The sequence below is a fragment of the Sminthopsis crassicaudata genome, chromosome 5 (assembly GCF_048593235.1).
Source record: "Sminthopsis crassicaudata isolate SCR6 chromosome 5, ASM4859323v1, whole genome shotgun sequence".
Classification (NCBI taxonomy): Eukaryota; Metazoa; Chordata; class Mammalia; order Dasyuromorphia; family Dasyuridae; genus Sminthopsis; species Sminthopsis crassicaudata.
The window spans coordinates 69,746,725-69,761,134 of record NC_133621.1 but is presented as its reverse complement, the minus strand read 5'-3'; the positions used below and the strand labels follow the sequence as shown (position 1 = coordinate 69,761,134).

At 32.2% G+C, this 14,410-nt stretch overlaps 1 protein-coding gene across 15 annotated transcripts in view; it reads left to right on the top strand.

Moving 5' to 3' along the window:
- Positions 1 to 14,410, top strand: part of PARD3 (par-3 family cell polarity regulator) — a 666,452-nt gene that overhangs the window by 304,368 nt on the left and 347,674 nt on the right. For 11 of the 15 annotated variants that reach the window (XM_074267081.1, XM_074267087.1, XM_074267082.1 and 8 more), the window contains exon 5: positions 12,474 to 12,605. The exons of the other annotated variants lie outside the window; for them this stretch is intronic. In XM_074267081.1, the coding sequence (XP_074123182.1) occupies positions 12,474 to 12,605 (132 nt within the window). The remainder of the gene's footprint in view (positions 1 to 12,473; positions 12,606 to 14,410) is intronic. 15 annotated transcript variants of the gene reach the window in all.

Below are 14,410 nucleotides of genomic sequence, written 5' to 3'. Positions count from 1 at the left end.
TGCTTCTATGATTATTAATAAAATTTGAGAAATGGCCAATGATTTCTTTATTAAATTTCCTGAACACATTTCTCTTATTATAACTGAATTCTTCATTATTAATTGCTGGTTCTAACTATCATCATGATATAAAACTAACTTTTGGTGAAAGAATCCTCTTTATGTCTCCGTTCACTGAGATTTCTTCTTGGTCTTTTACTAGGGATTGCTCTAGCAAATTCCTTAGCCATATTTAAAAAAAATATTTTGAATTCCAGTTTATTAACTTCACAAGGCTCAGCATGAATAATAATAAGGATTCCGCCCAAGGAATATACTTCTAGATTTGGCAAATATGAGGTAATATTCTGGGTGACAAGATGGGATTTTGAAAGGGACAGGGTATTGGTTTATTGCTCTTAGAATGATGTGGTATCATTTGTTATTTCTATCATTTTATAATGGATGGTCCTTTAAGTCAATTTCTTTATGTGTGTGAAGATAGATTAGTGTAGTGGTGGGGGAAAAACTGGACTGAAAACCAAGCATCTGTTCCTGGCTCAGCCACTGGCTGTAAAGGGATTTAGACTAGGTTATCTCCAAGGTCTCCTCTAGCTCTAATATGCTGTGCTGTTAGTTGAATATGAAGAGGGAGGGCTTTTCATGAGTGAATCACATAGAAGGGTAAGCTAACTACAAAGACAGATTTAAATTTTGAAGAGGAAGTGAATAATTATTTTTTTTCCTGAGACAATTGGGGTTAAGGGTCACACAGCTAGGAAGTGTTAAGTGTCTGAGACCAGATTTGAACTCAAATTGTCCTGACTTCAAGGCTGGTGCTCTATCCATTGTGCCACCTAGCTGCCCCTTAATCATTGTTTTTTAAAGATGAACATGCCTTTAAACACCCAAAATTCAACTTGCAATCATAATATAACTTAGGAAGTATATTCTAATTTAAGGGGAAGCTTTTAATGAAATTTAATGGAGGGAATGATTTTTAATTAAGAATTACTAATAATAGTTTTCAGGTCCTATACTTGGAATTGCTGGACCATTACTTCCATTTGAAATTACTTTTTAAAAAAGACAAGGAAGATAACAGACACTTGTAGTTCTATTGATTGTTTTGAAGAGCATGTATATTCCCTTGGCTTCTGATTGAAGATAAAATTAATATTTATTGTCTTGACAAGAATCTGAGGGGAGAAATCTTTGGAGTGGGAAAATTAAAAGATGAATAGAATAAGAATATAAAAGGATGGCATTACAGGGAGTTGCAATAAATAAATTTATGAGTTTCTTTTCTTCCTTTGCATTTCTAGGAATATTTTGACCCAATCTTTACATTATGAAGTATATTGCTGAATCTGGAGGAGACTACCTCTAGAAATAAAATTAAGGAATAAAAGTATAGAAAAATTTGGCAGCATATATTTATTATGTGAATAAAACAGAATATGAGAATTTTTTAATGGGTTGCCTAACTTCACAATCAGAAAGAGAGAACAGTTTTCAAAGTGTTATTTTCTGTGCCTTAGGTCAGCTTCTAGGCATTAGCTTCAAGTTTTGGCCCTCTTCTAAGTAAGTCGGGGGGAAAATCACTGTGCCCTTGAAAAATTAATTTAGTGTTACAAATTTGCAGATGTCTTACTCTCTTTGAGCTGATGGCAAATAGGGACACAAAGAGAGGCTTGTTCCTTTTGCTTTGTTTGGTACCTCCAAGCCATCATTATAAGTTTTTCTCTCAACCAGCAAACCTAGGTCATAGCTTATTCCCTTCAAGTTTTAAGGTACATTGACTTTGTCATTCTTCCTATATTACTCAAATCTCAAGTCTTTCATAGAGAGAAAATCCCAGCCTTTGTACTTCCCCACCTTTTAATAACCTCTGTGTGAGAAGGATTTACTATGAAGTCTTATAAGGGAACTTTGTGGATGTTTGAAAAGATTAGAAATTTTATAGTTTACTAAGATTTGAGAATTGAATTCTAGTCTTTTGCTAGCTATATATAGAGCTTTCATTTTCTTTTCTTAGCTCTCTTCTGACTAAAATTTATCTTAATTTAAGTTCCATGCGTATGGAACCAGTTGGTCATGACATTCATAAAGTCAATAAACAGTACAACAAAATGAGTTAAACTCCTACTATGTGACTACGCTGTGGAAATCACAAAGTGAAAAACACAGCCCATCAAGGAGCTTATATTCTTTTTTTTTTTTTTTTTCCCTGAGGCTGGGGTTAAGTGACTTGCCCAGGGTCACACAGGTAGGAAGTGTTAAGTGTCTGAGATGAAATTTGAACTCAGGTCCTCCTGAATTCAAGGCTGGTGCTCTATCTACTGCGCCACGTAGCTGCCCCAAGGAGCTTATATTCTACTGGGGAAGATAATATACAAAAGGAAGCTGAAAAGAGAACATGTCCTTTAAAATTACCTAACTTGGGGAAAATGGTTTTCCTAAAAAGTCAAAACCTTATTGTAAATAGGTATATCTAGAAAATTCTGAGTACTTCCTGAAGGGAGGCTTTTGGGAGAATTTTTTTTCCCTTTTCTCCAGTCCAGTTATGAGATATAGGCAAATGAGGAGTGTTGCGTACCATAGCTTAAGCAATCTCCATGATAATGATTTCTATATAAAGGGAAGTATCATTCAGGACAAATGATAAAACATACTGCCCATTTAATGAGAGAGGTGTGAAGGATGAAGTTCATCAGCCTTTTCCCTCTTCTTTTTTCACTCCTACTTTCTACTCTCTCTCCCCCCCCAGCTCCAATGTGGAAATTTCTTTTGATTAACTAATCATGTTTCGTGTTTTGATGTGTGTGTGTGTGTGTGTGTGTGTGTGTGTGTGTGTGTGTGTGTGTGTGTGTGTGTTTGTGTTTTGGGGCTTTTTTTTTTTTTTTTTTTGAGGTTTGGGTCAGGAGGATGAAAAAGTGAATTTTGGATGTTTAAAACAATTCTTTAAAAAAAGTTAATATGTTCAAAAGGTTATCAAGATGTGTGTACCCTTTGATCCAGCAGTATATGCAAAAATGTTTGTGGCAGCCCTTTTCATAGTGTCCAAAAACTAGAAACTGAGTGGACACCCATCAGTTGGAGAATGACTGAATAAAGTGTGGTATATAAGTGTTATGAAATATTGTTCTATAAGAAACAGCAGGATGATTTTAGAGGCCTGGATGGAGAGGTCAAGAGGAGAACCACGTTGTACATGACAACAGCAAGATTATACAATGATCAATTCTGGTGGATATGGCTCTTCTCAATAATGAGATGATTCAGGCCAATTCCAGTGTTCCTGTGATGATGAAATCCATCTCTACTCAAAGAGAGGACTGTGGGAACTGAATGTGGATCCCAACAAAGCATTTTCACTTCTTTTGTTGTTACTTGCTTGAATTTTATTTTCTTTCTCATTTTTTCCTTTTTTGATCTGATTCTTGTGCAGCAAGATAATTTTATAAATGCATGTGCCTTTATTGGATTTACATTTATTTTTTATCATGTTTAATATATATTGGATTACTTGCCATCTATGAGAGGGGGTGGAATAAAGGAGGGGAAATTGGAACAAAAGATTTTGCAAAGGTCAATGGTGAAAAATTATACTTGCATATGTTTTGAAAATAAAAAGCTTTAATTTAAAAAAGTTCAGGTCTTAGTAGTCATGTGGTTCTGAAAGTTAATGAAGTTTCTGAAGGGTGGATATGATTTTATGAATTTATGGTGGGGTAGAGAAGGACATTGTCTTGACCTGTGGAGGTTGAAGGTTTGATGATCTACATGAATATTAAAATTTCTGAAGAAGGTTGACACAGGATGTATGTCTGTGAGTTCAGAGCTCAAATCAATGAGGAAGTTGAGAAAGTAGTCTGGAGGAAGGCAGATGTCAGTAATAGTAAGGGGAAAGGGCTACAAATGATTTTTATGAACTTGGAAAAATGTTATTGAAAAAGAGAGGTATAAGGATGATTTGAAAATAGAATGGAAGACATCTTCCTCTTCACTTTCAGGAAGGAGTTGATTATTAAGTTAGGGAAAGAGATTTGCAAGAGATAGTCTCATGGCCAGACCAGCTTTCAATTAACATGGAATTTGAAAATGGCAAAAATTTCAAAAATTAAGCTGAATTACATTTGGAAATAGATAAGCAAGATTAGAGAAGAATAGAGATGAGATTGAAGGTGATAACACTTTTAAGATGATAAGAATGGATGATTAGGTTTAGGGAATTAATATGATGGGAGGTAGAGTACAATATCAATTTTTTTTATCAATATTTGAGACGGTATAGGAGAGGTGGCGTATTCCTCAATTGAATCCTAATAATGAAGGGACTAAAACCAAATAAGGAGTATAAGTTTGGAATCAAATGATCAATCATTAAGTATTTAAAAAAGTACTTACTATGTGCCAGGCATCCTACTAAATGCTGGGTATTCTAAAAAGTAGTAAAGAAGTAATGGGATTGAATCATGAAAACTCTAGAGAAGGCTTTGTCTGCTACTAATTAAGTGACCAAATTATCTGATAAATTTTCTAGATTTGCTTAATTTCTCTGGAAATCAGTTCCTTTATTTGAAAAATGAAAGAATTGGACCAGATATTCTCTAAGGTGTATATTCTTCCAACCATACATTTCTGTGACTGTGAAATATTGTGAAAATGAGTCTGGAGCATTCTAGAGCCTTGGGCCCTTTTAGATCTATTGATTGTTGACATATATAGTCTGATTCGGTTTGCTTTTTTTTTTTTTTTTTCTTGGTAGATGGAGTTAGATCATTGAAACTGTAGAATTACTTAGTTCTGAGGGGATCTTAGGAAAAAAACAATTGGGGCTGGGTGGGAAATCTTAGAATCAATGAGTTAGGTTATTTAAATTTATCGCTGAGTCTTTTTATTTTGGCTGAGTAGGCTTGGGTCCAGAGCCACATTTCTAGGCATGATCCAGTCATAGATCATGTCAACCAATAGATTATACCTATTTGTGAAATAACACCCGTATTCTACTGATGACACACTAAGGACAGATTTTCATTTTGTGAAGCAAAACAACAAGAAACTCATTCCTAGAATTAATTGTAATTCTCCCCATGTACCTGTATGTATATAAGGAGGTTTCATATTGAATGCTTATTTCTGGCAGGATCAGTACTCTTGAGTCTTTCACTAATCTAAAAGTAATTCCAAGTTCTACAAGTCACTGAGCATGTATGATAAAAGAGGTAAATGGAAAAAAAGAACAAAACAAGTTTTAGTTTAAAGCTCTCATAGAAAAAGTGATTTTTCAAAAGTATAAATTTGATCTTTATAATATAGTGACAAGCCTTAAACCTTGTGCCTACATTTACTGATGTAAAGAGGATTTGCCTGGATAAACAGTTTTTTTAAATTCATTTCTCTTGATTATAGCTTTTAATTCAAAAGTTTACCCTCTTTGCAAACAAATTAATTTTATTATGCTTAAAAGAAAATCAATCAGGTGAGACATTAGAATGAAGCACTGATGGTGAAAATTATTGGTATCTTTTTTTTGAACTTCAGATTTTTTTTTTATTAAGATGATCAGTATTTGTGGCACTAGTTGCTATTTACAGAATCTTATTTCTTCGGTATATTGACTGCCTCTCCTCAATAAGAATCATTGTTTTGGTCATTATTTTCCCTGAAATGGGTGAACAGTTGAATTTTTTCCTTATATTCAAGGAAAGATACACACACACATAGAGACATAGAAGTATAAAATGTATATTTTGTTTAGTCATTTCAATCTTGACCAACTCTTTACAATCCCACTTGAGGTTTTCTTGGCAAAGATAACTGAGCTGGTTTGCCATTTCCTTCTCCAGCTCATATTATAGATGAAGAATTGAGGCAAAGAGGTTAAGTGATTTGTCCAGTGTCACACAACTAATATCTGAGGCCAGATTTGAACCCTGACAGATATCTTCCTGATTCCAGACTTGGCACACTATTGTGCCATCTAGCCACCCTTGAGTCAAATCTCCGAAAAGAAGTGAGGGGAAGTACCTTTCTATATCCTTTCTTTATGACTAAGTTTGGTGATAAAAATTTCACAAAATTTTAATTTTAATTGTTTTAAAGAATGATTTTTAAGTAAGCATTTCATAGGTGCTATTAAAAAAAAGAAAGTAGTTTTTCCCTCCTCTTTTCTTTCTTTCTTGAATACATTAGCATAATTTTTTCCAATGTAAGAAATTATATGGAAGATTTTTAGGGAAGCATAAGTATTTCAGAAATATTGGTATTTCTTATCTTTTCCCATGAATATACAAAAAGTATGAGCTTTGTGGTAACCTCTAACCTATTTAGACTTTTTAGAGTTTTGTTCTTCAACTATTATTATCTCTGGATATGACCAGATTAACTCATTTAAGACTTCATTAATAGTTGCATTTCATTATTTTGGCCTTATAATGATGACTTATTAAAATTATGTAAAATCAAATTGTTGAATTTTGGTGACTTTGTATGCATAAAGTGATTGGGATGAAAGATAACTGTGCTTTTTAGCTATTCCCTTATTTTTTCTGAATTGAAAGTTACTAGCTTCATTCATTGAACGGCAGGGGTGGCTATTTTCAGAAGGCTCTAATCAAAATAAGTAATGTCTATGTCCATTATGATGTCTACCTTTTGGAGTACTAAATGAATGAAAATGTCCTGTCAGTTCTGTTCTATGCAGTCTTTTAATCCGTAAATATTTGGTAAGTATCCAGAGTGTGTATGACAGTGCATAAAACTTTCAAGAGTATTAGGTTGGAACCCAGTGGAATTCATTGTTAGTTAATAATGAAAGCATTCTTTCTTTTCTTGTCTTTTGGCTTATGAAAATGATTTAAAATCTATCTGAAAATATATGTGCATGGTAAATGATGATTTATGTAGCATTTTGGATAATAATTAAAGAACTGGATTGCTTCTATTGTTTCCATTACTTATTTTTTAATGGGTAGGTTGCTAGACTGGTTTAAGAAAAGCTTTGGGCCAGTAAATTTCTAGGTATTATTTGAAATCCATTTTTAGGACAATTCTTTTGAACTTGATTCTTCATATGTAGAAGGCTCTGATTTGCAGACCAGGAAAGGACATTTAAAAGTCTATCTAGCAAAACATTTTCTGGTTGTCTTAAGTCCAATCAATTTTATTATTTGGAATCTTTTCAAGGATATACTCTGGGTATTTGAAGACGGTTAAGTTACAATATTTCCTTTTACAAGATAAGGCTAGCCACAAGAGATAGGAAAGTGATGTAATGCAAGATCTAGTGCTTCATTGAATCCATAACGTAATTTGGGTTTATTTTGGAAGATTTCTGTGTAGTGTGCAGATGGATTTTTGTATATGTATATTTGAAATATCGTTACCAATTTAAACACATTCCTTCCGTATAGACACTGAAATAACATCAACTTTACTGGGAACTTTTCTGGAGCAAATATGTATATAGAAATAGAAAATGGGATACTTTTCCATAATTTCTTACTGATTAAAATTGCAAAATTTAAAAAAGGGGGTTTAATTTTAAATACAGTGAAAGATGAGGCATAGAAAATAACATTTATGTACATCATGGTAGTGTATTTTTTTTTTTAAACATACAATATAAAGTTGTTTATTAGTTGAGCATTTTACTAAGAATTTATTTACTTCTAGAATCTGTGTGAATTAATGGAAGTTAGATTTCCTCAGCTAGCACAAATGGTTATTTATGCCATTAATTTTTTTTTGTGGGGGGGGTATACATTTCAGTGATACTTATATTGCTGTTTCTAAAGTTAAAATGCATTATAAGTTCAAACATGCAATCAAATGGACCTTGGATTAGGAGGAGCATATTATTATCTTTCTTATAGTATGATGGGAAAAAGCCATTGTTAGATGGGACAGGATGTAATCCCTACCCATAATTTCCTAGCAGCCATGCATAATGGAACATTAGACTAGAACTCAGGGGGATTCAGTGTTCATGAATAATGAGGTTAGAATTGCTTCTTCTGATGATTTTACAAAAATGCTTTAGCTCTTTGTACTTGCATATTGCCTTATATCCATGTGTAACTAATAATTTATGCTGCAGTTTGGCCCAGTATAAAGCATACTGGACTTGAGTCACAACAGTTGTGTAATGTCTCTTTGCAAGAAAGTAACATCATCAAGGCTAAGTGATTTTTCCTCCCTGAATCACCATTTCTTCTTCTCTAAAATGGAAATAAGAATGATTGTGATTTCCTATCTCACTAGGTTTTTGTTGTTATTTCTATGAATAGAGAGCTTTGTAGACCTGAAGAATGTAGCATCAATAGAAGTTCTTATTGTTTTAGTGGTTGAAAATCATGGATGTATGTATGTATGTATGTTGATAGATAGTATATTTAAACATAAGATACAATCTCACTTTCAAGAACATTTGGTGGTTAACTAAGCTTTCATTCAATTTTTTTTTAAAAGAACTAAATCATAGACAAATTATATATAAGTAAACAGAGGAATATCTTGTAAGGGAAGTGTTTCTAAGAAGGGAGATTAGACCAGTATAATTTCCCCCAGTCTTTACTTGGACCATCTCTAGAAATATGCTATAAATTTGGGGTATTTTGTTATTCCTAGTCAGTTTAAGCATACATGGGGGGGGGTTCCTAACATAAGATAGGCAGAGAAAAGCCCATTCCATAAGTGTTTTTCTAGAGTGTTTATCTAGGGTGGGAAATACCACTATCCAAATGCAAGAATTAAAGAAAAATTTGGAACAGAATCACAATGTAGTCAGTCTAGTTAAGCAGCAAATCTCTAAGTGTTTAGTGACTGTCAGTAATGTATATTTCCCCCCTTCCAAATGACAAAAAATTCATTAAATTATTCTCTTTAATGCCTTTCTAGTTAATATTTTCTATATTTTCATTTTGTTTAATGTTTTAAATTGAAAACTCTTCATTGTACATTACTATAAACAGTATGCAAAGGCATTTCATACTCATTTTTAAAGTTACAATAGTAAGAAGTACTGAGTTAAATCTTTATAAATTTTCCTGTGGTCTCTGAATTCAAAATAGAAGATGGTTGGCACAGATGAGATAGAGCCAATGTTGTCTATTATAATCCCTTTGACTAAAATGGAGTAAAAGTATTTTCTTTAGTTGAAGTTATGATTGATTTGGTATACCATGGATGTTTCCTAACTTTATTTAAAATATTGTGATTGTATTTTAATTAGGTAGGCTAGTGCTGATGACAGAAATCCAGGTAGAGAGCTGTAATGGACCTATGAAGTCATGTAAGCCACTCTTCAGATTTTAGGGGGAAAGTCTCTGAGACCTTGGGAGTTTGGGATTGACCCAAGATCACATTGGTAATGTGAAATAGGACATTTGTGTATCAGGTTTTGATTGTCATTACACTTTCTACTGAACCATACAATCTTACCTGGTCCTATTACCAGAGTAACACCCTACTCTTTTTGTTTTTTGAATTTCTATAAGAAAATGTCATTATCAGCCAATTAATAATAAGCACCTTCTATATGTGTGCTAAGCACTAGGGATAACAAAAAAGCCTTATAGCATCATAGATAGTAAGCTGGAAATATGAGCATTACCAATTCCTAGGCTCTGAAAAAATGTTAAAATGTGATATGCAAAGTTATTAAAAGAAAAAGTTACTGCATTGACATATTAATCTCAAAAGTTGTTGATCTTCTTATTAAAAAATGAGGTTTAATAAAAATGATGCATCATTTCTCTTGTTCTAAAGGTTTAAAGTGTACCTCTTAGCTTATATCTCCTAGTAACCAAGCATTATGACTCATAATTAATAACAATATCAGTGTTATTTGGTTTAGAAAATGCTTTCATATCTATTATCTCATTTGTTCCTTTTATTAATCCATGAGATAAATAACTAAAATATTATTATTCTTGATTTTAAAAACACTGAAGTAAAAATTAAAAAAAAAAAAAAAAAAGAGCTTTTTCAAAGGCCCTGAAATCAGTAATGTGTTAAGTAAAGTCTTAGCAAAGCTGGAATTTAAAGTAGATCTCTCCATATGTAATGTCATCTATATCCATATCCATATTTATATATAAGACAACTCTCTCCATTTCTATCTCTTGTTTATTTACTGATGTTTCAAAATGCATTATTTTCAAATATTGTACCATTCTAAATTCTAATTCTGTCCCTCTCATCATGCCTCACATTATATCAATGAAAAAAAAAAATTCCATTAAGTGCTTACTAATAAGGAAAACAATACACATGGTAGCCAGGCAAGGACAATTCAATCTAGAAAGAGATGGCGGGAATGCCCATAGAGGAGTAATGGGATATTCTCTGTTCTTGAAGAATGTCACAGTTTATTTGATTGTGGTTCATAGTTCTAGAACCAGAAGGGAGGTAGAGGGAAAAGCAAGTGAACCATTAAGCCATCAAAAGGGGTAGCGGAGGCTGTACAGGAGATGAGAGAGAAAAGGGTGAAGTGAAAGATGGTTTATGCTTTCCTGACATGGCGTTCCAATATGTGCCTCATGCACTGAAGTCTAAGCCCTCTCTACTAAGAGGAGGGTGATATGTTCCATCATCATTAATATTTCCCAGTCAAGATTGGCCATTAAAATGATTCGAGTTCTGATTTAAAATAAAAAAAATTAGATTTAAAATTTTTTATTACATTTTACTTTGGTCATTATATATGTTATTCAATCAGGGCTTATTTATTCTGTGTCTCACCCTTGTGCTGTAATATCATCTTCTTTCCATGAGCAAGAGATTGATAGTAAATTCCAAATTACTCTAGAGTTAAAGAAGAAAGCACAGCAAAAATTGATTAAATTCCTGCCATTGGGTGGAACCAATTTCTCATCCATCTCAGTTTTCTGTGTTGTTTATCTCTGTTTCCATATTATAATTTATGCTACAGGAAGAAATGATCATTCTCTATGACATCAGCCTTAAAGACTTGACACAATCTGATCCTGTCATTATCCTTTTATGTCTCCAGCATGAATAAATTTTTCCATAGAGTCCATTTATATTTCCCTCTGGTACCATGCATTTTTGGTTATTAGATTTTATGATACGGTTACTCTTCATACAACTGAAAATACAACTGAACTTATAGTCAAAAGTTATAGTTTAACCTCTGCTCTTTCTTTTTCTGGTAATGTGAATAAAGAGAAGTCATTTAACCTGCAGTGAGTTTCCTCATCTATCAAATAGGGAAAAATAACAATTATACTACCTACTCATAAACATATGGTCTAAGCAAAGATTGCAAAATGATTCTTGGTATTTTAGAATTTGTCTGTTCAGTTTAAGCTTCCTACCTTTGAAGACTTGTTTCAAAAAGTGCTATGACTTATAACAAAGACATTAGTAGTCATTTCACAGTATTGTTTCTCTCACATAGTGGGAGATACTCCCATTCTTGAGTAGGAAATTTTAGGGCCAATAGCATCCTTTACTACACTGAAGGCAAGATTTTCGTTTAATCATTGTGTTCTTGCAGTATGCTTTACTTCTAGTTTCTTTCAGAATAATAAAAATTAGCTTCCCAGAGGTAGGTGTTCAATATGAATCCTAATTCCATGAAATTTATAGGATTTATTGGTTGTATAGGGAGCATGAAAGTATTTGTAAATTGTCTTACAAGCAGAAACATTATTTATAATTAGTCTTCTACAGAATGCTTCATCTCATCATCTAAAGTAGTTCTTCTACTAAAGAAGATACTGTTCAAGACTTCCCCCCAAAAATGGTGCTCATATGTATGACTAGGAAAAAAATGTAGACATGTTTTCAAAAACCTCAGGGCCTAATTATGGTTCTCTAATGGGAAACAGAATCATAGCTTCAAAGATGGAAGAGACTTTCTAAATCATTAAGTTAAATGCCTTACCAATGAGTAGACTTTGACTCTCAGAGGTCAAGTGATGTCAAAGATTACAAAGACAGAGTGAAAGAGAAATGATGTATGAGAAAAACTTTGAAAGTATTATTCTGTGGAGAATTTTTTCTTTTGTTTATAAATATCTTGATAGAAACTATTAAATTTAGGATTAAATTTAGTAGGATTTAAATGTGTCTACTTAATTGTGTTTGATGGGTACATATACCTAATTGTGCACACCAACATGTGAAGCCATTAGGATCTGTTTGTGATAGCTCGCTTCTGATATTTCTGAACTTTTATAACTTGAGAAGTAAGTATAAAGTATTGTAGTATATGGGTGTCTAAGAGCTCCTTGTAGCAAATCAGGATCAAATGGATTCCAATTGTGGAAGTAATAAAGATAGAAAATCTTATTTCTTGAATAATTAATTTGCCTAATCTTTTAATCCATATTTAATATTTGTGGAGTTTTGTATATGCAGTATCAAACCAAACCAAACCAAACCAAAACAAAAACCAGTTGCAGTGTTAATTTGCAAGACCTGGTTTATTACAAGACACCTTTTTGTTTCTTTTGGAATAGAAAGATGAAAACTACCGAAGCCTTCCACGGGATACTAGTAACTGGAATAACCAGTTTCAGAGAGATAATGCTCGCTCATCATTGAGTGCCAGTCATCCCATGGTGGACAAGTGGTTGGAAAGGCAAGAACAGGTAATAAATGTTATTATAGGTGTGTGTAAATACACAAATATAAAATGTTATATTTATATATACATACATATATATATATATATTAATAAAATATCTTACTAATGTGATGCCATATCCCATATTTTCCAATTATCTTACCAATCAAAAAATTTTGATTTTCAAAGAAATTTTGTATGAGAACTATGTATGTAATTTTCAGTTTTGTAGATAAATTCCAGAGGGGAACTATAATGCAGATTGTGATCTCTCACCGGTTTAATTTACTCTGTGCTGTGCAGTGGTGGGAAAAAATGGAAGTAAAGTTCTCTACTATTCATGAGCCTTGGGTGACAATTTGACTCAGAGTTATTGACTATTTTCAAAGTTGTAGTATTATGACTTAAAGTAGAAAGTGAAATTTTCTAATATCTGTCATTCAGGCCAAATGTCTTATTTCTGAAGTTTGATTAAAACTATTTTTGATTTTTTTTTATATGAAAAGTCAGTTTTCATTGCTCTTGTAATCCACAATAATAGAATATGTAAATATTGAATAATAATAATAGAATATGTAAATATTGAATAAAAATATTGTAGTGTCTTCTCCTTTATTGCATAGTAAATTCTATTATTAATGAGAATATAGTTTGGCTTTCCTTTAAAAGGAGTTTTTGCTTAATGGATGTACTGGAATTATTCTGATTTTGAATTTGGATCAATAGAATAGTTTGGTTAAAAAACACTTACTTTTTTTTTTTTTTAAACTATTCTATTGATCTACTATTGAACTATTTCCCTGTCATTATTATTACAAATATTGTTTTGGATCCTTCTGTCTTGGTCTTGAAAGTGCTCTTTTTGCCTTTAAAATAGATTAGCATGGTGAGACCATCCATAGTTTTGACTTTTGTCTTATTTCAAATGATTATTTAAGTTGAAGGAGTAGTTAATTTGTTAAAAAAAATATCCTTCTGTCATTACCAATCAGTTTCATTCTCTTTCATTTTCTTAGGTCATGTACTAACTGTATGATAGTAAGCTGTTAGAAAAAGGGGAAATGTGTAAGTTATTGTTACAAAATTTAATGTTCTGGACATCTAGATTGTAACCCAAATGGTACATTTATTTTACTTGGAGTTTTCAAGTAGAGACCTTTTCTTTTTTAGAATAATAACACTTGTGATATATGTTTTTAAAATTTCTCTCAAAAGCTCTAAATTTGGAAACATAAAACATTTAATTGTTTTTTTGAGATTTTTATATAATGCACTATTGCAGTATTTTTTCTTTTGAGTAAATCTTGACCTAGTGTTGTTTCTGTTTGTAATTTGGTCATTTAACAGCACAGTTACATTTTAAGCAAAAGGAAATAAATTAGGGTTTCATAGTAAGCATACCTTTCAAAAGGTTATGTCTCTTTTTAAAAGTGATTTTCTCTATATTCTTAAAAAATAAATGTCCTTGTAGTTGTGAACAAGTACTCACACCTTGTCACATACTACTTAAATTATATAACTTGATTGATTCCAAATTTTGAAAACAGCACATTTCTGTATTTTTTAAAATGATCATCCATTAGCTAAATTTAATGCTAATGAGCTTATGTGTACCTGGAAGAGCAGGAGCTTTTGATGATTTCATACCAGGATAATTATTTAGACTGAAAACTTTTTTATAGCCCTTGAACAGAGGAAGGAAATTTATAATAAGAGAGGGCCTGGAAAACACTTCTGTATTGTTGAGAGTAGTAGTGAAATAATTGGTTGTACTGATGGTCACCTTTCATTTTTGTGAATAATCTAATTTTGGTTCTCCTTTCTTCCATT